We start from the raw sequence: 24,856 nt of genomic DNA on the forward strand, positions 1-24,856 counted from the left end.
CTTGCAGCTAAACAGATGAGTCAGGGTTTTAAAACAGCGATGCATAAAGCATCCCTTGTTTACCTCTGTCGCTTTTGTCCCCTCTGTCAGATAACATACATGCATCCTATCTCTCACCCTTGTGGAAGATACGGGCCTGTATTTTAACCCCGGGGCTGTGTATCTAGATACATGCTTCCTGACACAACGCAACGCCGCTCGCTTATCTGGCCCAAAGTCAGAGCGAGAAAACAGAGTCAAAGAAACAAAAGGAGAGCAGGGAAGGAAAAAGAAGGTGAGAGAGATAAAAGGATAGAAACGGGAAGAGAGAACAAGGCCCATCTTCTGCTTGAAGGATGCTGTAGATGGGCCTATCAGCATATTTAAAATTAGCCCACTGCATCCTTGTCCACAGCAGTGTCGGCTTACCAGCATCCAAGTCTTTTCTCTCACTCCCTCTTCTTTTTTTTTTCTTCCTGAGAATGAGGCACACAGTTTAGTAGCGCCTAGAGAGAATCAGACATTCAGAATTACCCCTCTACTTTAATCTGTCTTTTTCTAATTTGTTCTTTACATATACTTCCTTCCCCTTTTTCCTTGCCCTCTGGCTTTACACTTCTCTCAGCCTTTGGCTCCAACTCATTTGTACCTGTAACTATATCTCTCCTCCACTTCTTCTTACTCTCATCAGCTCTCTTTCCCCACTTGCTCTCTCCATGCCCCTGCATACAGAGCGCTCTCAGTCTTCCCTTATAGGATAGATTTTGCTATAGAATCAGCAGCATTGCATTCCCAGGTGATTCGGGAATGATTTGCTATTCACTCCTCTGGCTATGGGTTTACCTAGACAGGCACAGACAAAGAGAGAGAGCGCGAAGCACAGAAACGAGAGGACAGGCAATAGCTTTTTTCCCGTCAGTCTTACAGTGTGTGTCGTGCGTGTCCCCCAACCCCACCTCCTCTTCTTTCAGCATTGAGATGCAGCTGCAGTTCTCAAAACACATGTTTAAGGGCTAAAGGTTTGGAAGCAGCTATCCAGGATGGATGGGGGATTTGTGTTCCTCCCGTGCTTAGAGGCTGCTGTGAATGCAGCCGACCGCCGAGCTAGCTGTTAGTTCTGGCAGTTTGGAAGGGATGCCTCTGGGACTATGCTTGTCTTTAAGAGTCTTTGCAGAGACTTTGCCAGCATGAATTAATGAAAAATGAGCCGAGAGGCTTTTTTCTTCAATTTAAGGAGACTGCTTGTCATTTTTTGTGGCAGCTTTTTTTCTCTCTCTCTCTTTTCAGTTTCTGTGTGTGTGTGTGTGTGTGTGTGTGTTACTCGAGTGACTTTTTGAACACAAGCAAATACAGAAACCCAAAGAATATCAAATAGACAATAACACAAGAACATACGCATGTGCGCACCCTTTGGATGGTGACGACTGATTCCCAGTAGTGGTGTCTTGGCCATGGGGGGCTTTGGGCCGGGTTAGGCTGGTTTACTGATTTTGACAGCGTGGCCTTGTCTGGCCTAGTGCCAGTGTTGAGCTAGCTCTCGCTGGCTGCTCTGGCCTCCTATAAATCAAGGCCAATTACCACGCTAGTGTGCAGCCTCCTCTCCTCCAGTCACAGCCCTGCCCTGCGGAGTGCAGGGAGGAAGGGAGAAAGACAGGGATGGCATAAGCCTGCTTTTATTCCAATTACAGCTGTGGCTGCCCTCTGCTCTGTTCTCTATGTGTAGTCACAAAGAAGGTTTTCACACTTTTTTGATAGAAGTAAGAAGCCACTTTATCTGAACACGTAATCACCTCTAAAATCGGGACAGCCAGCAATCCAGGTGCTATCTAAAAAGGTAGCTTGTCATAGACTTTACATCACAATTAAAAAAAAAGTAAATGTTCTGTTTTAATCCTTATTCTTTAAATCTGAAGTGCATGTTTAATTTAACCTTGTACTTTATAAAGTTATTGTCTTAATTCCCTCCACTGAAAACCATTTATCTTCATTTTTTTTATTTTAGAAATTAAGTGAAAGATTAAGTGTTCCCTTATGGGTTGGTAAATTCACAAAGTGGTAAAGTTTTATAAAATATTTTAAGAAGTCAGAATTTAAGCATTGTGTAAGCTCACTGGTTTTCACCGTCTCTCACGGTGTTTGTTAAACACTACACAAACATGCATGTGACGCAGTGACCAAAGCAGGTTTAAGCCTTTTATAAGTCTAGCAGTGGTTTTAAAAAAAAAGCATATAGCTGTGGTTTAGGGGAAAAAATGCATTGTCCTTGTGTGGGTGTGTAAATATACATCACAACGCCATGCGCCTTCAGCCTATGTAACGTAGGCTAGATTTATCATCCTCACTTAATACACTCATAAACATTCCCTGGCGTGTCACAGAGGCTGTGAGCCCCCCTTCACGACTGGCTCGGTAAATTGGGCCTGTGTAAACCATTTTGCCTGTCTAAAATACAGTGCAGCAAATTGAAATCCCAAGTAAGCCTCTGTAGCGGCATGTCACACCTGGGTAGGGAGGAGGCAGAACGGAGGTTTTTCTCATTTACCACCTGGAGGTTTTTGAAGTGTCATAACCAGCGGTTTTCTCACACCCTTCTATTTCACTCTAATTCTTTCTACCTTGCTTTATTTTTTATTTTTCCCATCCTTTTATTTTTCCCATCCTTTTTTTTATTCCCGTGAGTCTTCTGTTCCCTCCCCTTTTTGGTAAATTACTCTTTGCCAAGTGCTATACTCAGTCCTCATCATTCTGACACATGAGGCTAGTATTTAATATATTTGAGAAGCCTGATCTGGCAGGCTGACAGACCAAGGGTAAACAGGAGTCATGAAACTGTCCGGCAAGAAAAACAAGCCTGGATATTAACCTCTAGTGCAGCGACCAGCAGAAGCAAAGAGGGAAATGGATATAAAACAAAGAGTTTGAAACATTTGGTGCTCTGTGTGTGTGTGGGTGTCTGTGCTGCAGAGAAAACCAGTTGTGTCCAGGATTGTCTTGGATCCATTGCATTTAAAAGTTCACATACTGCCCCAAGATTAAACAGAAATCTTACTTAAATTACATATATGGCTCCTACACAGCACAGCAAGCTGATATTAGGATCGTCTTCATAGAAGAATGATGGAGTTACTTGAGTAATGATTAGATTTGAGGAGCTCTCGCGGAGCTTTTTCCATTTCGTTTTTACCCAAAATATCTAAACTTGTACCACATTCTTCCAGATATAAAATAAAAGTAGTATTTTTAAAAATGTGCCATTAAATTCACCCTGACCCACCCCCAACCGCATAGTCAACCATTCCTTTGAGGCCTTTAGCACAGACTGCGTTCTTCATCCCAGGGGATTCCTAGTGGATACCTTTGCATGCTGCCTTTTAACCCATCCCTGTAAGTATTAGACTGGTTTTGACCCTCCATGCCTCACTGTGTAAGATTTCAGCTTCTGACCTTAAAAAGAAAAATGAAAGCAAATCGATAGGGCGGGACACATGAATTCCAAAGAGTAAGCATGGAAGCCAAGCCTGGAGCCCGAGAAGGACAGTCAGGGCTGTGTGTGTCACCATGGGGGCTAACAAAGAAGTGGGGGGAGAGAAAGCCTGAGAAAGCGAGAGAGGGGCTATTAATTAAAACTGAACGCTGAAAGAGGTTCTGTCTAGTGTCTCTCGTTTGTGCTGCGAATTTGTTGGAGTCACACAGTGTGGTAATTACCATGTGTGTATTTTAAACTGCAGCGGACTAAGAGAAAAATCTAACGAGTGGACGGGGGGGGGACCTAAGGTGAAAGCCTCAAAGTCAAGGCTTGGACTGCAGCTGTGCATTTGAGTGAGAAAAAACAAGTCCCACAGGGCACTCGAGAGATTAAGATTCTTCTATACTGCCACAGCGTGGAAACTTGAATGACTGGAGACTAGTTTGGCTTTTTTCATTCAAGCCCATGCAACCAAGGCTACCAGATGGGCAAGGTGGGGGGCGGGATGGGGGAAGTTTAGGGAAATTTGTGTCTGTGGTGATCGGACCTGTGTGCTTGAAAGTTGGATTTAAATTTCAAACTTCTTTCAACTTGGACGTCGACTCCCTAAATGTACAAAGTCATTCTGATGGTCATCATTCGTAGACCTAAAACAGTAGTTGTTTTCACTTTAATATTCAAGCTTTAATATTAAAGCTTTAATATTAACGCGCTGTGGATGACTGTTCTGAAAAAGGTTGTTTCTGTGTTATCATGTGGCGCATAGGTGTGTCTGTGAGTGTGAGCGTATGCACAACGGCCGACATGTGTACAGTGTGGGTGAGTCCAGCACAGTGAGTGGCTGCCCATCAGTTCCACTAAGCTCAGCGTGGTAATTGGCCGTCTATTGATGGACGTGGCTCCCTCTTCACGCTCCAGGGACCCCGGCTCTTTGTCTGAGGAGTGGGAGGCGACACGCTGGCATGGCACACACGCTTAAAATAGCACATCAAATCAGCCATGCTCCGCCAGTCGCTGCTAACGTGTGGGGCAGATTGGAGGGCTAATGGCGTGTGTGTGTGTCTGTGTGCGTGTAGGTGTATGTGCATGGATATGTGGGGGGGTTTTACAGCATGGTATGAGGGCTTGAGCTTCTCTCTAGGGAAGATAAGGGTTAACGTGGTTAACTGGAGCTGGTGGTGGTATTTAGTCATGTCCCCCTCTTTCCCTGACCATTTTTCTCTCCTCCCTTTCATTCATCACTCACTCACTTTATTGCAGTGTGGTTTCTTTCGCTCTTCTTCCGTCTCACTTCCTTCCTCGCTCTCTTTTAGTGTTTCTCCCTCGCTTTTTGTCTCTGTGTCTCTGTTCATGCCCGCAGGGCCCCGGCTCTCTCTCTGTCACTATGTGCAGTGTCCCTGCAATAGAGATATAAATGGGCTGTGAGCGGGGGGCCCTGACTCCTATACCATAAATCTATGCTAACAGCACAACAAGCACATAAGGAAAGCAGGAGATGGGAAAGGCAAGGAGAAAAAAACAAATGGAGGGGTTGGGGCATCATAATTCTAATACATTTTGAATACATTTTGTGAGATGGAGATTAAACTGAAAATTTCATTCATATTGAGATGCTTATAAAATAGGCTGTACTGGATTATTGCATCAGGATCTCACACCCTCTGAGGTGTAAATTGTTTCGCAGTGTAATGAAATTGGTTTTGAGGGTATTAGTAGAAAGCAGGAAGTTGCCATCATTTAAAACTGTTCATAAGCTGCTAGGAGCCTCGTGAACTCTAATATCAGAGAGTCACCTTGGTGAAATGTTTATTTAAGATGCAAAATGAAGAAATGTTTGTCCCCTCGACTCCAGTTGCATATGCGCAAAAAGCCCAGAAAGTTACAAAACCAGATATAATCTATTGCTTTATTAAGCAGGAAGGTGACAAAAGTTTGAAAGAAGCGAAGCACTTTTCCTGTCATTGTGTAGACCTTTTTATTTCTCTACGTGAAGATGTTTTCCTCGCAGTATTATTATTTGAGGCTAAGGTTGCTTTCTTGAAACTTTTACTTGCTGGGTTTTCATCTCGTAGTGACCCTGCTCGCTTCTCCTCGCCGCTTCACAGCTGCCCCAAAATGTCTCGTCTCGCGATTGCGGGGACATTGTGCTGGCAGTGCCTGCTGTTTCTTCAAATGAAACATTTTGAACTCTCTCTCTCACATTTTCTGCTCCTGTCTAAGAAATGTTTTCACACCTCACTTCTCATTGTCTTTTAAAGCTGCTGTAAACATCAGAACAGTAGGATTACGGCTGGATGATGTGTCAAAACCAATGATCACACACGCATTTTAAAAAAAAAAAACAATCCCCTGCTGAAAAAAGAGAAACTTTGCTGTGTGGTTGTTTATATTCATTGGTTTTTACTGGCAACAGCTGAACACCTTGAAATGCATTTTGCCATCTCTCTTTAATAATGACATGCAGGAGGTCACTCTCTTAGTTTCTTTATAAATTTTGGGGAGGCCAGAAGTTTCAAAGAGAGGGACTCACACACAGTAACATGAATACGAATCCATACCAGCTGCTAAAATGAGAACCAGAGAAGCTTTGACAGAGACATTCCCCACTAAGGCTGCCATCACTTCCCCATTCCTTTAAGCAAATACGCGTTTGCTGCCATATTCTTGTTCATAATCATGCTCTGAGAATCTTTAAATGCTTTGACTCTGCCTGCTGTCTTAAAATGAAACCTTGTATTGACTTGCTTTCTCTTTACCTTCTCTTTCCAGCAGCCCTATGCTCCACCCCCTCATCCCATGGCTCCTCCCAGCCCCAGCACCAACAGCTGCAGCCAGGGAGGGGCGGAGCAGCTGAGTAAGACCAACCTGTACATTCGAGGCCTGCCACCTGGGACCACCGACCAGGATCTCATCAAACTCTGCCAACCGTGAGTACTGGGAACGATCGTCATTAAATACAATGGTTATACTGTAATTCTTGCCAATAGTATAAATATTTCTCTCATTTACATAATTGTGTGCCGCTCTTGGCCACGCTGTGCTTGTCAAGCATTTATCAGAACAGGTGTACGTTATAGATACACATATGTATCCTTCGATTTTTTACCATATGCGCCATTTATGAAAACAAAACAAAGACAAAACATACCCCAGTACAAACTGGTGATTTTTGTCTTTTTTATTTTGTTGGAGTCCTGCAAATAAAACTAAGCACACATTTACTGTGTCCATAGGAATTAAGAGGCTTAGCAGCAGCGGCCACCTCTGTAAGAGCAGTAGTTTTGGCAGTTTGCTGGTCTGGAGCATTTAGGTGCATCAAAACATCACACCAACTGTCAAGAACGGTGATTGAGAAATAATGCTTTGGTGTTGTTCTGTAACTACAGGACCTGGGCACCATGAGTTGACCATGAACTCCTCTGTACACCAAAATATTCTTGATTCAAATACGAGGCCATTTGTCTGGCAGCTAAATCTCGTCCCAAATTTAATCATTCATCAGAACAATGATCCCAAACACTGCAGCAAATCTAAAATAAAATGCTAAAAATGGCTCCGACCTTGAGGTCCAAGTCCAGACCTCAACCTGATTGAAATGCTGCGGTTGGACCTTAAGAGAGCTGTACATGAGCAACCGTGGGAATCTGATGATGTTAAACAGAAAACGATTTCTTCAAGATATTACTGCTAAAGATGATTCTACAAGCTAGTGAATCACAGCGTGCGTTTAGTTTTGTCAATATCCCAGTTGAAACTGTCATCTTTTAAAAAGATATAATACAACATAAACACGTATAGGTATCCTGAAGAGAATTTATACTAGCTGCAAATCCCAGACATACACCATTAGAACATTGTACTAATGGCTAGCTACCAGTTATAGTTAACCCGCCTAGAATACAGGTAATTTTTACTGTGTTTGCTGGATAATCACTCACCTGTTTAACTAGATTAAAAAAATGTCTGTTTCCTCTTTTTAATGAAAAAAATATGCATGGCGTCTGTGCTTTCAAGGACCTAATAAAGATTCCGTATCTATGTTTCTCTGTATTTGAAAAAAATATTGTGAGATATTCAAGGTAGAATGCAGGCCACAACTCGATTATTTGTCATGTAGCAATAAATCCGATCTGTATTCTACATACAGCAAACGGTGTCTTTTTTCACAGGATGACACATGCTTAGACCCAAGCATAGCTGGTTGAGAAGCATAGCTGTGCCTGTGTACACAAATGATGCAATCAAACCAAAAAAAATCACCTCTAAGAAGAAAATTACAGGCTTGAAATCGGGTCCATGCACACCCCATTAAACTGCAACCAACTCGGTGTCTTTTGGTGTCACACACACATACACACACACACGCACGCACACACACACACAAAGGTACTCATAAAGCTCTGCCAAATGTTCTTGATAGAGGAAACACACAGACACACACACCTGCTTGCACACAGCTCAATAAGGCCTAATAAAGCCTAGATTGGACCACCTCCCCAAGGAATCACAGACCAAGACCTCATCAAGCTGTAACACACAGCCACACAGGCTTTCTTTTTCTCTGTCTCACACAGTCACAGACACACACACACACACACACACACATAGACACACACAAGCAGCTTTGTTCAGCTTCATTAAACCCTTTTCACTTCTGAAATGGTGAAAAGGGGGTCAAGATCATTAATGGAGACAAGGCCGGCAGATTGTGAAATACAGGCCATGAGCGAGTCTGTCTGGTTGCATAACCTTTTCTTGGACATATTTTCAGAAATGTCCTGGTCAAACTTGGCCAATTATTCAATGATCCTTTGGAGAAAGGAACATGCTGTCCAGTGTGTTTGGTAATCTTCCCAGCAGCCATGTCATAAGTCATGCATTTATTCTTGAAACTGACCCATCGAGATTCCATTAGGCTGAGAGGCGGCCCGATAAGATTTGGAAAAGCACTCAGCATTTTGACATTGGATATCTCCTGCTTTAGCTCTTGCATTCACCCAGTTGTACAGAGTTGGAGAGCTTCAATTTCATTTCTAATTCCATGTGATCTTGAATATTTTGAGCATAACTGTTTGGAAGGGCAAACCATGTCGGAGCTTATGTAAAATACCCAGGGAGCGTGCATGTTTGTGAATGTAGATTTGCATTCTAATATATAGCTTTTCTCCACTGTGTTATGAAAATCCACTGACTTTTTGTTACAGCTCGGATCTGCCGTGCTGTCCTCTAGTGGCTGTCCTTTCTTTAAATGCATTTACTCTGCTACCTTCTGCCTCTTTTCTTACATCTACCGTCTTTCCCACTTTGTGTATCGCCTGCCTAGAAGCCCCCAAGGTTGCCCGGGGTGTGCTGTGCCAGTGAAAATTCAATGCCACTGAAACTTTAATTAGCCAGACTGTGTTTCAGTGGCAGGCGGGTGGCAGCATTGTAGAAAAGGTCATGCGACTCTTCTGCAGTCTGCGGCACCCTGGGTTCCCCTCAGGTTTTATTCCCCCCCACATGCCCAGTCCCCCTTCAGCACAAAACACCTCCTTTCCTGGCCGTCGGCCCCATCAGCTCTCCCGGGGAGCCTCTGTGTTAAACATAAATGCTCGCTAAATTTGGCACTGTACGTTTAGGAGAGTAAACTGTGGGTGACTTTCAGTAATGTTAGCCGGCCTAACTGTCGTGCTCTTATGTGTGTACACGGCATCCTGTATCGACCCTCGTGAGTGCTGGAAGTGAGACGGGTCAAAGATGATTTTTAGGTCGGCGTTTGTAGCATCGCACACAAAGCAGCTCTTCCCACCCTGGTTCACATCTAGCTCAGAAGCAAACACGCTGCCGCCAAAGTGATGCATTCTTGACACCGAGCCATATCGTAGCTGCTGATTGGAGGCTGCTGAATGCGCCTGAGAGATGCCAGAAAAATAAATGCCTTGTGGTTTTTTACCCCATTCTTGTGAACTCTAATATTTTATTACCAAGATCCTGTCTTTGAGAGCCAGTAACCTTCATCAAGTTCTCTCTCCCAAAATTATGTTCTCATTTAAAATGCAAAACACAGAGGGATTTAATTTTGTGATTTGCACAAATATATAGAGTCATATAATATTCATATTTCCAAAGTGTTTAATTTACTGATTGCTGATTTAAAGACATAACTCTATCTTTGAAGACAACACTGTGAATTACAATATTGCAGAATGACTGTTATCTATGCAGTAAAAACCTATAGTGTGCAAAATGAGGGTTTGTGCATTCAGCAGCAGCGACATGCTTTCTCTATATAGTGACAGCATTGGATCGTTGTTGGTGCCATTTGTAGTTCTGTTTGGTGATACTGGCATTCAAATGGTGACTGTACTCACCAGTGTGTTTATGCAGATGATTAGAGACGGTTACAGATATGATATGATTTCCTTGTTCTTGTGCTCTAAAAACCAAGACTGAAATTGCAGAGACACAAGTATACAGTTAAAAACAACTGAGGATGCAGTTACTGCAGATGCTAAAGCCAACATTTCTTTTCGTTCAGCTACCTCGTTCAACCTTTTTTTGTTCCTGGGAGTAAGAATACCAAAGTTCGCACAACGGTTGGAGTTACATGCTGTTAGATTCGGGTGGGTGCCTAATCTGTTTTATTCAGCTGGCTCGGTGTTGGGTCCTCCACAGCCGTCAGCCTAATATATGGGTGTAGGGAAGAGGCCAAAGGAGCGGAGTGGGGATTTGTTGGCTGAACACTCTGATAGTGAGAGGCCTTCCTTTTTTTGCCTGGCTAGCAGAGTGGATGGATAGATGGATGACGAAACTCAGAGAAGGAATAGCTGTTATTGTGAGAAAAATTCTTTGGCCTAGCCACCAATGTTGAGGCAGTAGGCCAACCATAAGCCCAATACCAACCAACCCAACCAACAAAGCAAGCGCATACCCCCCCAAATCACTTTGGGGTAAACCCGTTTAACCAGCATCCACATTTTTCTTGTTTGTGCTCTCCACCCCGGGCGATGATTAGAAATAGAGGAAGGAGGTAGCTGAAAGAAAGGAATTTCTTCATGAGGTTCTACACCTGGAATAACAAGTAGAAAACTGGAGGTATTTTACCTGCCAGCCAAACCCTTGAAAACTGTTTTTCCTTGTTTCTTGTCCCCTTTTCTTCCCCTATTTCTCATTTCGGTTCTCCTCACTCAATTTCAGTCCTGGCCGAACAGCTGTGCCCTCAGTTGCAGTGGGTTTCGCATCCGTGGACTGGCCTGATCTCACAAATAGTCAGCCAAATCAAGAGCTAATCACCACCAATTGCTCAAATAACCTTTCTCGTGTGTGCTGAGGGAATGGTGGAGGGAGACCTAGAGAGGGGAAATGGAGGGAGAGAGGCATGAGATATGCTAAGCACAGGAGGTGAGGGGGAGAGAAGGGAGGGGTGACCCTGGGACCACCTGTTTTTTATGGAGCAGAGACTCAGGCACTCAGTGCCACATTATCCAAAATGACTCTCTGAGGTCCAGTGTTGACATTAGCTGCTTAGCCATCAGAGCTTGCCTGTCCCATGGCTCCATTTCAAAAAACTGACAGAGGGGAGAATAAGTGTGACCAAGGGCTCTGCAGTCCAGCTTCAAAGTCTCAAATTTACCATCACGTCACCCACAGTACATCTGCATTTAAGCCAGAGAAAAACACTGGCAGATAATATCTTGTTTTTTTATGTTAGGCCAATGAGTAGCAGGAATTTGCATTACAAAAAGAAACTCAAGCATCAAACAACATGGATAGCATTTCAAGGTATGTTGTCACTAGGTTTTATGGACTCTAAAATGTCTATATTTGTATCTGTCTCCTTAATAGTCTGTCTTCTTAATTCATTTTTCCCCCTTGAATTGTAAGTGTCTCTTTTCACTTTTCCACCTATCCACCTGCCTCAACTCCTGCCCCTCTTCTGCTCTGTCTTTGCCCCCAGCACACCATCCTCTCGTCTTTCTGCAGGGTCAGGGTGTGCGTCACTCAGGGTACAAAGAGATAGTGATGTTTAACCTCTGAAAAGCAGTGACACAACCACAGGAATGCCTAAACTACTCCTACACCTACAGCTTCAAATCGAGTAGAAGCATCTGCTATTCTTGGAACTAGAATCCTTCACACCCACTTTTTCTGTCTCTCTTCCTCTTTCTCTCTGTAACACTCTATTCCGCCTCTCCAACTTCTTTTCCCTTTCATTCTCGTTCGCTTGCTAACATCTCTTTATCATGTTAAACCCTCCACTTCTCTGCTCCGGCACAAGTGACACAATCATTTTACTGGCCAAGCCAAACTGGCTAAAATACTACACCTCCTTCCTTCCTGAACATCAATTTTAGAGCGAGGGCGAGCAGAGAAGTTGATTTGGCCTTAGGCTGTATTTTTGAATTATTTATACTCCCATTACTGTATACATGACACGTAGACAGTTTGCCTATTTAGAAGCTGAAAAGATCTCCTCTTCCAGTTTTACACAACAGCTGACACTTTCAGCAGAGTTATTTTCTTAAATAGCGTTTTAGTAAGAGTTTAGATTCAGATGCATTTAGGTTAACAGAAAATGCCTTCTCAAAAAATGTCTGGTTTTCTCTAGCTGCACTTCACTTCAGTTTAAGTATACCAGCAACCACAGCAACAGTGTAGTCATTGCCCGTCTCCACACGCTGCATTGCCTTTTATCTGAATCCAGCTGTACAGGGCGAGAGAGTTTTTAAGCTCCAGCAGAAGCAGCAACAGGGTCAGTTGTACAAAAAGACTGATTGACGTAAGGGACGAAACCTGAGATCTCTGGACTCTGCTTCGTCCTACCTCTTCCTTTTCTCCTTTTCACTCTGCTGACTTTCCTTTTGAAGCAATATCTAGAAAGCAGAAGCCGCACCAGCACAGATGAGATGTGTTCATTTGTGCGTGTCAGACAGCAGTGCACGACATGTGGGTTTGACAGGTTGGACACTTCCAAACAAACACAGGCAATTCTGCAAGGCTGGCTCTGAAGAAGGCCAGTGTACGTGTGTACGTGTGTGTGTGTGTGTGTGTGTGTGTGTGTGTGTGTGTGTGTGTGTGAGAGAGCTGGAGAGAGGGAGAAATGGTAACTAGCAACACTCATGTTAATGCCTCCTGTTGCTACTTACTGTTGCCCTTGTCTGTTCTTGATGCACACTGTCAGTCAACACAAACTACCTGCTTGTTTTTTGATTTTCCCAGGCTCAGATCTGGATTTATGCATCTTGTTTTTGGTGCACATTCTTTCTGCTCCAGTATTTTCAACTCTCGGGCTTTGAAGAGTGCATTCAACTGAACAGGGCACTTACCAAACAGTTAAATTAGAAGTTTAATATGATACTTAAATGCATATTTTAATTATGGAGGTTAAATTTACTCCTAGTATTTAAAACAGGATAGAAGTGGGGCGGCAAGCACTCGCCAACCATTTGGAGAATACATATTTTTCAATACTTCGGTTACGTTTGCATAAAAGTCATAAACAAGGGTAATCAGTAGAGTAGCTCTGACCACAGCTATCCCCCCCCCCCCCCCCCCCCCCAAAAAAAAAAGTTTCCTAATTGACCTTTTGTTTCTTTAATTTAAACAAAAAAGAGTGTACATGAATAAAATATGAAAAAACATCTTGATAGTCAAATCCCTGCCAAGGCAACTCACTCTCTCAGCCTTTTTTCTTAATTCTAAATAATGTTTTAATTATGTGGCTGTAGTTTAAATGAATTTTAATGGATTGTTAATGTGACCCCATTCAACACCCCTACAAAGTTTCATCAGAATTTATTCAAAACTTCTTTGTATAAGATCTTTGCAGACAGAAAGATGATATGCATGCACACACCCAAACGCTGCCAAAAATATAACCTCCTTGGCAGAAGTAACTTGTCTTAACTAAAGTGTTTGATGTCCAGAGGTGGTTGTCTGCCTTGCCTTTAGCTTAGCCTACATTTGTGAATCCAAGATTACACTATGATGTGCTACCAGTTCATCACAATCAAGTGTTTTATAACCGTGGAACAACCCTTCAGAATACATCAAGTTATTTTTTGTTTGGCACTCTTAACCACTGGCTTTATACCAAAGTTTTGCACTGGCATACTCAACTACAGTCCTAAATATCTTTTTTTCTTCTTTTTACTAAAAGTGTGTCCCCCTGAGCAAAAACTTTCACACTTTACATGCAACTTTAAAATAGCTTATACAATATTTTTTAAAATTCAAAGAACTTATTCTTTTATTCCTCTTCCTGCCGTTATAAATCAAATCTATGTGAATTACTTTTGCAAAGAACAGCAGGTAGAATTAATAAGTATCAAAGGCTGGTAAATGAATTCCATTTATCCTGAAATATATAATTTTTTGCAAAATTTTGAATTTTATGTCAATTTAATATTAGAAAAAAGGTAGGGGGATGATTATTCATGAGAAAGTTGCACAGCAAGACATAAATGGAATGCTGCTGGATTCAATTCAGCACGCTGATCCAGTCTCATCCAAAATGACACAGAGTAAATTGTGAGAACAATTTTCCCAGTGGAACCTCTACGAGCTGATCTGAATTTTAAAGCATTCCTTTATTGAACATCCCTTAATGTGAAAATGAATTGTTTTAAATTTAACTCTGTAACAATGAATTCTGAACATATGCTAAAACTTTTAAATTACCTCCTTTTCCTTTATAAATTACCTCACTGGCGCCCGGCAGCTTCATTTCTGCTTGCAGCTATTATCCATTCTTATTATTGAGGGAGGTGAGTAAGTTTGAATGTTTCTAATCAACTTGTCATCCATTTTAGACTTGCCAGTTCATTAAAAATAAAATCCCATCAGTAACAGAAATGGGCAAAAAAGTTAAATGACAATGGTTGATGACAGCCAGTGACCACAGCGTGTGTGACCACAGCCAACTTCAGCAGATGGGTATGATGACATACGCTGGCCAAACACTTTAGCTCCGTTCTGTTGAAAATGAATGGACTTTATCATTATCTTGTTTTTCGTCTAACAAATTATGAAGCTCTATTACCTTATGATGCCATGATTGTTAGATGTTGTGTACTACTGCCAGCTTGTTATTGCCCAAAGAATGTGACATTTGTAGAAGCAGGAGAAAAAAAGCAAAGCAAAGAAAAAACACTACAAACAGCCAGACTACCTTCCATTCCAACATCCTTCCTGCATTTAGAGCTGTTAAGGGTTCGGTAGGAAACATTCGCCAGTTTACTGCAAACCCGCCAACAAAACTCTGGGGAATCCCGGCACCTAAAAAAAAAAATACAAAATTAAGTGATTCTGCCAAGAAAAAGATTGACTGCTGAAGCCAGAAGAGGAATTATCCAATTTGTTGAAGCTTTTTTGATTTATCGCTTCTCATCCTTGCCAGCGCACTGTTTCGATGTATAAATTTTGTAGTCTTTGTTTTTCTGAATGATTTTTTTGACATTGTTTTCATTTAATAAGCGTATTGAATCAATGTTATACTGTATAGATGGAGAGGGTAAAATGCACATTGTATCTGCTTAAGGCAAAAAAAAGAAGTGTGTTGAAGCGCAACATTGCACTCACTTTGCATTGGTCACGGTTTTCATGCGTTTCCATTTACTTCAGGGATCATGAGAAGTCACTGATGTCATTTCACTAGTGTTAGGGCTTAACAGCATTATGAGTCATGAGAGGTTTACCTTTTCCCTTCTCACTGGATCTTTATTATTTGTGTGTCCTTTCTCTAATGTCTAATTCTGAGTGTCTGAATGTTTTTTTTTTTACTTGTTCATGTCTTCTTTTTTTTTTATCATCCTTGAATGTTTAAATGAACGATTAGCCGTCTACATGCTCTCTTAATGTTCTTTCTTCTGGAAACTTCTCTTTTCTAAGCTTACAACATCACTTAGTTTACAACTGACATTCAAACTCTTTGCCACATTTTGCAGCATAAACAGGAGGCCTAAACTCTGAGCTGGAGATGTGTGAGCTGTGTGACACTTAAGCTGTTACAAGGGGACGGTCAAGGGCAGATGCTGCATAGTGCTTGTATACAGCATGAGAGTTGTAGTGATTGTCAGTGACCGGGTAGGATGGATCCATGCTTTCATGTTCTTTACACCAGCTTCTGACCCTACCACCTGACTGTCCCAGCAGATCAGGGACCAAGAGATCAATTTTGTTGAGCCTAAAAGCATAGAGTTGCTGCCATGTGATTGGCTTATAAGATATTTGCATTATTGAGCAGCTGAGCAAGTGTACCTAACAAAGTGGCCGGTGAGTGTACGTACTATTTTCTCTCGTCTTTTAATGACTCGTGTTCTCGAAGGCTTAAGTGCTCGCATGTGATCTTTGCCCAAGATTTCCTGTTTTCATCTGTCATCCTCTTTATGTTTGGTTCTTTCTTACATCCTGTTTTTCTTTTTTATCTTTGATGTAAGACTATAAAGAAGGCGCGCTTCTTTCCCATCTTTTTTCTCCCATTCTGCCCTCTCTGTGCATCTGCCGCAGTGACACCTGTCTTTTGAATTACCATCAAAGACTTAACAAAATAAAATGTGCTGTATAAAACTATATGTAATGTTGTTTTTCTCAAATAGGTGTAATTTCACAATACAGTATGTCCATATATTCTTACTGATTACTGGAAAAAGAACAAAATAAGACGGAGAAAACTGCTTTTTTGTAGTATCCATCCTTCTACTTGTGTTGTGTTATACTTTGCTGTTCAACTTTAAGCAGATGTTCGTCAAGCCAAATTCACAGCTGCTAAAATTTACTATGGCGGGACTCATCCTTAAAAATATGGCTGTTCAGTCAGCTGGTTGTTGCCTGTTGCTGGAAATTAGTGGAGTTAATGTACTCAAATGCTGCTGTGTGCAACTCACAAGGGTACTAATATGGCATAACCATTACACATATTTAATAAGACAGTGTGCTTTTTAAGGTTAAGGAAACCCTCGGGGTAATATTTACTGCTCAGAGGAAACCGTAAATCTGGATAGTGGGTGTCTCCTGCATCTGGTTTTACATGGGAAGAACCCTCACTGCTCATATTTTTTTCAGCTAGAGTATCTATATTCTAATTAATTGTATAAAGACCTGCAGAGATGATAGAATACAGTTACTATTCTCCATAGTGTGCCTTTGCACCTGCCCCAAGTCCCTACACGGGTTCTCCAAAGGTGCTGAACAAGCCTAAAAAAAGAGTGTTGCTGCTTTTATACAATTTTCAGCTGATTTTACTCCTTGCTTTTCCAATTTTTTTTTTTTTTTGCTACTTTTCCTTTGTTCTTGATCAAACAGTGCCGCCCAGTATACACAAGTAATGCATATGTTCAAGTCTTCATATGCATGCACAGATGGGCTATCATATGCCGTTATAGTAGCCTTCATTTGCACAGGAAAAGAAACGCATACTCACAACTCACCAAGCATTGGCATAAAGACCTTCTGGGAGTGCAGATGTGAGGAGGTTGTCCCACATCCAAGTTCAGGTTTCACCTACCTGCTATTCAAGGCAGTGCTGTGTTGTGTAATCGTGCAAACACACAGTCACTTTGTAAAGTGTGTCAAGAGGCAGAGGGCAAGGTCTAAGCACAACACTTGGGTGGTCCATCCACCCGTTCCTTTCCTGTGCTTTTGTACGTACCACACTGACGTGTTGTGGTTCTGGGCAGCTCTCTGCCTGCCCACGTACAGCAAAGAGGCACTTCACTTTCTCAGCTCTGATGACGGAAATGGAATACGCCTGGATCCTTTCATCCAGCAAGAGCGAGAAGAAAGAAAGAAATGCCGTTCTGGGATGTCTCATGCACATGCAGCTGCCCTCTAAAAAAAATGTAGCTCAGCTTCAATTTTATCACATTTCCAGTGCCTAGACAGCTGTCAAACGAATGACATGTTTTACATCAACCACAATTTGTACATTTTCATCAGCCTAAAATAGCTCGTAAAGCCTTTGTTTTATAGGCAGTTTTATTTCTGGTGTCTCTTTTTCTTGGGGTTGATCCGATGTTGCATCAGAATGATTGCCATTGTATTTCTATTTGGAAGAAGGAGGGCGAAGAGAGACAAAAGGAGAGAAATAAGGATACAGTACAGGAAAGAGAAATGGTAGATGGTAGAGAGACATTAAGACAGAAAGAGAACAAGTAAGAGAAGAAGATTTGTAAGGAGGGGGGGAGGGCCGAAGGCCAGCAGAGTCAGAGATAAGAGGCTGGAAGAGTGATTGAAATAGGATTAGTGGAGACAGGCTCTGCATCCCGGCCGCAGCATCACAGTGTTAAACCTGCGCCTCACAGGGACTGCCTCTGTCACATCAAAGCCTCCCCAGGCTTGCCTGGCAGAGAGGCGAAGGAGCCTCCAGCAGGGTCATCCACAGCCCCACACACACACACACACACGACACATATATGACCATACTGATCACATTCTTCATCCATTTCCAATATGTTTCCATTATGGGCCTGAAGCTTGCTCCTTCCTTCTTGCCTTTTCATCTCGCTGCAGTATCTTTGTGGCGTGTATTTGGACCGCGGATAGGATCCATTGATGAGCCATCTTTAACATTTAATGAGGCAAGCAGTGATGAGTTGGCATTGGAAAGCTACTGTCTCCTGCTTCCCCAGAGTCCAAACAAAGTTTTAATGAGAACTTTCCCCCAATTTGTGCCAAAAGCACAGGGCTTTTTAACTGCTTCCCAGACTGAAAGCATACAAAAAATTTCACGCAAGTACTGAAGGAGGGCAGACACCTAAGTGCACATAAACAAATAACAATCCCTTTCATATACTGTGGTGTTTGGCGGTAAATCAGCACAAAATCAGTACTATGACGTAAGAATGAATATAATCACTGGTAAGGCTGGGCGAGTAATAGGCTGTCAGTGACTAGCCGAGTCTATCGCCTGTTTTTTATTTTGGGGGTTTAAGTTGTGCTCCTTTAGTGTTTAATTCAGTCAAAAAAAAAAATCACCTGTTAAATAGTAGAAACAGCAATAGGACCTGGCAGCTGGTGTTAGACACGTTCTTATTCCGCTGAAATATTCCTTTCGCAAAGGGCAGTGACTAAATTACAGTTAAGATGTCTTTAGTGACTAGTTACGATTTAATATTAACTAAAGCTGTAAAGAAAACCAATAATTCATATTTGAGAACTAGACTAAAGCTCTCCATGTAGTTTCACATCCTTATTATTTCAGCACGTGTTACCCCCGCCTTCAGCAGGTGCTAAACTGACTGAGGGTAGCTGGGAAATTTTGACACATTGCCTCAACTGATTATGTGGTTATTGACATGCTGGTCTTGAATGCTTATTTAATGTTCTAGTTTAGTTAAAAGTTAGGCTTTTTTAATTTTGAAGATGTTTGCTGTCAAACGATTCAAATGACTTGAAATGTATTAGTAGAACACAAAGGTAATTCCCACCTACTTCCTTTATCAATACTTAAAAATCAAATCTAAATTTGTATCTCTAATGTGCTACAAAATTACTTACAGCTTTGTAGCTCAGCGAGTGCTGAAGGCACTTGCCCCAGCTCTCCACATTCACTAATCAAGTGAAAACTCCTTGTTCCATGTTCATCTTTTGTGCTTATGCTTGAGAGTGTCTCGGTATGATCAAACGCTGCACCTTAGTCCCACTCTGTTGCAGTAGATTATGAATCCCTATGGCTAAAATGGCCTGTTTATCTGCTGAAGAGAGACAATCCACTGATTGGTGAGTGCTGTCGCTCTGTGTGTTTGTATGCGTGTATGTGTGTGTGGGTGTACTCGTGTGGTATCTGTATTAGTGTGTGCGAGCTGGTAGTTTTCCTCTCGGAGCTCATCAGTTCATATCCACCACCCATCCCACCGCAGCATGCAATAAATAGAGTCTCCGCCACTCGTTGAGAAATGGCACAATTATCCCCTGCTGGTGAAATATGGGCCGGGATGCACCACTGCTTCTTCCCTACAGAATAAGTGTGAGTGTATGTAAGTGTGTGTGCCCAGATGCAGCGATGAGGGTGGCTGTTTTTTGTCCTTTGTTGTAGTCTTTGTGATGTGCTTTTGACATACAGGGAATTGTTCCCACTTACATATCAGCACACATGCACGCATGCATGCATGTAGTATATCTCCGCATGTACATTAGTGCACACAGTGTAGTTAGAGAGCAGCTCACAGTGCAGCATATTGCAGTTTTAGCTGAGACAAGCAGATAGAAGATCTTGCTGTCTGTCAGTCAGGAAGGTCAGTCAAAAAATTCCTTGCAAGCCACTTTGCATATAGACCCGTGGAATAAAGAAATACAATATATTTTTGCTTTTGCGTGGAGCTGCATCAGTGACATGTAAGCTTATAAGCATACCGTAGGTGTCTTTATGCAGTCCTGCTCCTTTGGCAATTTCAACTTTTGTATTGGATTTTCACAGGTCCAAATAGGCTCCAGCATCATACACGTTTTATATTTTTTATGAATAAGTTATATCACAAATTCCAGTTACAGAATCTGCCAGAATACGGGGAGTCTAGAATTTATTCACTCATTTACAAACATAGCGGTAAAATTTGGGTATTTTCTTGGATACTTTCTTTCTGAAAGGGAGATCTGAGACGATAGATACACCAAAAGACCCAAATTGTTATGACAATTGCTGCCAATTTTCCCTACAATATTTTTTTTTATTGTAACGTATTCGGTAGAGCTGCTCTGAGGGGCCCAGTGGTGTATGTTCATTCACTCTGAAGCCAGAGTCAACAGACAGTTAGCTTAACATAAAGAACAGAAGCAGGAGGGGCTACTGTACTGTCTTTGTCTGAAGGTTACATCATATCACCCTACCAGCTCCTCTAAAGCTCATTAAGACGTATCATTATTCCTTTGAGTCACCTTTGATTTAAATGTGTTCGCTTTATAGTTTTTAGATTTCAAATAAATTCATTAGCAACACATGAATTTTACTTTACACCAAAAGAGCAACCTTTAGGACCGTTTATTGCACTTGCATGCTTTTAGACCTTTTATAATGTTCAGTGACTCTCTGAAATGCCAAAGGGCTGCCCATTCATTCCAAGTCAGCCATACACATAATTTTATTAACCTCAAGTGATTTCTCTTCCCAGTGGCTTTTGACATTTCTGTGACTTTGCAAATTGCTCGTTGTAACTAAATGGCAAAGTATAGAAAATAAGGCAAATATATTAACCACAGGTTGGTAATCCAAATGAACTGTCCGACCAGGCGAAGGCCCTGTGGGTTATTACGAGTGTAAAACGCTAAATTAGATTTCTCTGTTTTTACAGGTATGGGAAAATAGTGTCAACCAAGGCCATTCTGGATAAGAACACTAACCAGTGCAAAGGTAAGTGTCTAGTTTTTGTGCCTTGTTTAAGTGCATTGACTGTCACTCTGTGGGTGTCCTGTCACAGGAGCCGCAGTCCAAACCTTTTTGTAAATTTCAGACATCGGCCGAGAAAGGTGCACACAGTAAATCAGTGATCTGGTGAGAAAAAGGATCTAGGTAAACATCTTGCTCTTGGAGGCGCTGGCCTGCTTCAGAGGATGATTAGAAAGGGAGCCACACTCTTAGCCTTTCCCTATCTCTTCCTCGATTTCCTGCTTTGTCGTACGGATGACAATCATTTGGAAAGGGTGTTTCCATTAGTATCCGCGCAGTAATGCACATGAAATAATGACATTACTGGCTCATTTGAAATTGTTTCTGGGGCACACATACTACACACAATTACATGCTTGAACATATGCAGCCAATTAGAGGGCTAACAAGCAAGCAAAGATTAGATAAACTTCAGTTATTATCTTTGTCAAACTCATCTTCTTAGAACCTTGGTCAGCTGCCTTACAAGGCTGAAAATACTTTTTGAGGAATCAATTTTTTAATGATGAAGACCAGTGAAGTCTTAAGTGAAGAAATTGTGAAAGAGAAGAGAATATAGAGGGATGAGGGAGGGGAAAGGAAAAAAAAAAAGATTAGTGTGCTACTTGCCCCGAGGTGTCTGGCAGCACTGTTTAAGAGCTATTGAAGTTCCATCAATACTTTTAATTGCTTTTTGTGGTTTCCCGGGCTCTGAAGTGTGGCCTTTCAAGGTGAAGCTGCCTTCTTAACCCTGTTACACACATGAGTATATCCTGCTGGGTCAAAATGTTGAGGAAAAGAACCTTTGCCTTTTAGAGGATAGGGAAAAAAGGCTGATTATCTTGGCAGGTCCTTTTTGTGAGTTCGCCTGGCCATTAAAGACAACACTTGGATGCCTGTTAGTAGCAAGGATATATCTACAGGTCACAGGACACAGAACAGAGTGGATTAGAGGGGACAGTGAGAGGTATAAAAAGAGGTGAGACAAACATCTTTGAATCTTCCTGGGTTGCGAATAAAAGAAATTAGATGTTTAGTGTTGTCCATGTCCAGCTGACCTGAGTTATGTACAACACTAAAAAAAAAAAAAAAACATCCCAGCTTTTGTGGGAGACAGCATTTCCCATAACTCACCTTCCTGGAATGCAGGACTGCTGAGATGCCAAAAAGCAAATATAAGCAGACTTATTTTATGAGTGGAAAGGATGGTGCTGGTCTACACCCAGTCACAGAGAGGTAGATGGATACAGAAAAGTGGTGACGAAGAAGAGTTTGAGGACGAAGGGCTTAGTAACCTTGAAGAGAAATTTACAGTTCTTTAGTGTTTGAAAGGCAAATTGAGGTGAGGCAAAGCTGCACAAAAACAGGATTTTTGCCGTTTTTTGCTTCCCATTTCTGCCTGGGCATCTCTCCCAGTAACTGTTTTATATATATATCTATGTCAAATTACAACGTGAATGATCTTAGTGCACTTGAACACCAAGACCTTATAACGTTGCAGAGAGGATAAAAGATACGTCTGTTATAGTATTAAAAGTGGTACTTTTTAAATACATATTTATAATTACAAATGTATTTTTTAAAATATAATTTATTTTATTACATATTTATTTATTGATACTGTCATTTACTTATTTCTTTTATGTTCAATGGAAAATCTAAACCCATAAGATGCCCTGCTAGCAACCTGTTGACGGTGCACTTCACCTGTGACAGCTCTAACCTCTCCATAACCCTGACTTGGACAAGCGTTTAAGAAAATGGGATGGGACAAAATGGCAAAATGCATAACTATTTTTATTTTTATTTTTTGGAGTGCAGCAGTTCTCTTTGATTTTCTTTGATCAAATACTTGGCGATGGTAGGGACAAGCATCTCCCGAAAGGTGAGCAGCTATCAAAGCGCAAGCGATCCAGGCAGGTGCACTGAAGCCCGATGGGCTGCCGTCCGCTCCTCGTAACAAATCGAAATTGGCACACAGCCCCGATCTGGTCACGGCTTGTTTCCATTCATCTGACCCCCTGTATCTGACACTTGTTTAAATGTCAGGATGGTGGCTTACCTTCACTGTGCTACCATCACGCAGCTGTCTCTCTCCCTCCCTCCTGTCTGTTCTCCTTCTCCATCTCCTCTTCCCTCTTTTGTGTTATCTGTCTTTAGCTCAGCTCAGTGAGTGCACTGCCAAAACCATGTGAAAAATGGGCTAGAGAAGAGGTCAGTCATCTCTGAGAGAGTGCTATTAAGAGAGAATCAGCCATTGGAAAACCAAGCTAGTAACAGACCTTGTACTTGCTGACTAACGTTTGGGTGTTTATATTTTGTCAAAGAGTAAAATGTTCTTCATAACAGTCTAAAATAATTATGCTTTTGTATATACTGTACAAAGCATTGCAGAGACTAATGACTAATTTATCAGTTAATTAACAAAGACTTTAGATTAGTTACCACTGGATTGTTTACACTCATAAAAAACAAATGTCTCAAACGGCAGAGTTACCTGCTCATATGGCAAAAAACTTTCAAACGACTCAACCTTTTGAGAGCTCAGTGCTGTATGTCAAGCTGCCAACTGTAGGCACAAATATGTAATTTCTAAAAATGAAAGTATGAACCAGTAAAGATGATGATGATGGTGACGTAGATGATAGTGACTTGTGTGGGGGGGCGACCGTGGTTCAGGGGGTTGGGAAGCTCATCTTGTAACTAGAAAGTTTCCGGTTCGATCCTCAGCTCTGTGTGTCTTGGTCGCTGTGTCCTTGGGCAAGACACTTCACCTAGCTCCTATTGGTGTTGGCCAGAGGGGCAGATGGCGCGATATGGCAGCCTCGCTTCTGTCAGTCTGCCCCAGGGCAGCTGTAGCTACAACTGTGGCTTGCCTCCACCAGTGTGTGAATGTGAGAGTGAATGAATAGTGGAATTGTAAAGCACTTTGAGGGTCTCGAAAACCGCTATATAAATGCAATCCATCATTATTATTATTATTATGATTGTGTGTCCAGCACATCGACAGATGTTTGAATGGATTGAGATCTGGGAAGCTTGGAGGCTAAGTTAGTGCCTTAAGCCTGTTATTGTGCTCCTCAAACCATTCCTGAATTGTTTTTGCGTTATGGCGGGGTCCATGATCCTGCTGAAAGAGGCCACAGCCATTGGAGAACACCATTCCCATGAAAGGGTGTACATGCTCTGGATTTTCCAACCTTTTAGCCACGGCACATATTTCACTTTAGAAAAATCGCACGGCACACCACCAAACACAAAATGTTACAAAAAACATATTGATAATTTTTCTTCCACGGCACACCTGATCATTTCTCATGGCACAGTGGTTGGGAAACACTGCTCTAGAACAATGCTTAGGGAGGTGGCATATGTCAAAGTAATATCCATATGGTTGGCAGAACCCAAGGTCTGCCAGTAGAACATTGCCCAAGCCATTACACTGCCCCTGCTGACTTGCCTTCTTCCCATAGTGCACTCTGGTGCCAGGTGTTTCCTAGGTATGCAACGCATCCTGACAACATCTAGCCATCACGATTTGTCCCTTGTGAAGTGCGCTTAAATCTTTATGCTTTCCGGTTCTTCCTGCTTCTAACACATCAACTCTGTGGACAAAATATTCACTTGCTCCCTAATATATCCCACCCACTAACAGGTACCGCAATGAAGAAATAATCAGGGTTATTCACTTCACTTGTCAGTGGTCATAATGTTATGCCTGATCGGTGTACACTGATGACAGGGAAAAGTTTGGTGGGTGAGCTGCTAATGACGCACGGATTTATTCACAAACCTCTGTAATGACAAGCTCAAATAAGCAGGTCACAAGCAAGTAGCCTCAATAAGAATACTAGTAATCTCTTAACAACACAGACACAGTGCTTCCCTTTAATACCCCTCAGGAAAAGTGGTTTTGGGCACTCGGTTTTTCTCTTATCAAGCAGCACATACTTGGAATACAGCACCCACAGAATTAAGGAACACGATGTTCTTTACTTTTTTCTTTAAATCTAAGTGCTTATTGGACAATCAAGCAAGTTGCGATGATTTGCTTGCATGATGAGCTTTCCCTG

At 41.9% G+C, this 24,856-nt stretch overlaps 1 protein-coding gene across 4 annotated transcripts in view; it reads left to right on the top strand.

Moving 5' to 3' along the window:
- Positions 1 to 24,856, top strand: part of LOC309698512 (RNA-binding motif, single-stranded-interacting protein 3) — a 296,725-nt gene that overhangs the window by 123,826 nt on the left and 148,043 nt on the right. For all 4 annotated transcript variants that reach the window (XM_082521018.1, XM_082521020.1, XM_082521019.1 and 1 more), the window contains 2 exons: positions 6,215 to 6,372; positions 20,710 to 20,768. In XM_082521018.1, the coding sequence (XP_082377144.1) occupies positions 6,215 to 6,372; positions 20,710 to 20,768 (217 nt within the window). The remainder of the gene's footprint in view (positions 1 to 6,214; positions 6,373 to 20,709; positions 20,769 to 24,856) is intronic.

The sequence above is a fragment of the Aulonocara stuartgranti genome (genome assembly GCF_965226115.1).
Source record: "Aulonocara stuartgranti genome assembly, chromosome: 22".
Lineage (NCBI taxonomy): Eukaryota > Metazoa > Chordata > Actinopteri > Cichliformes > Cichlidae > Aulonocara > Aulonocara stuartgranti.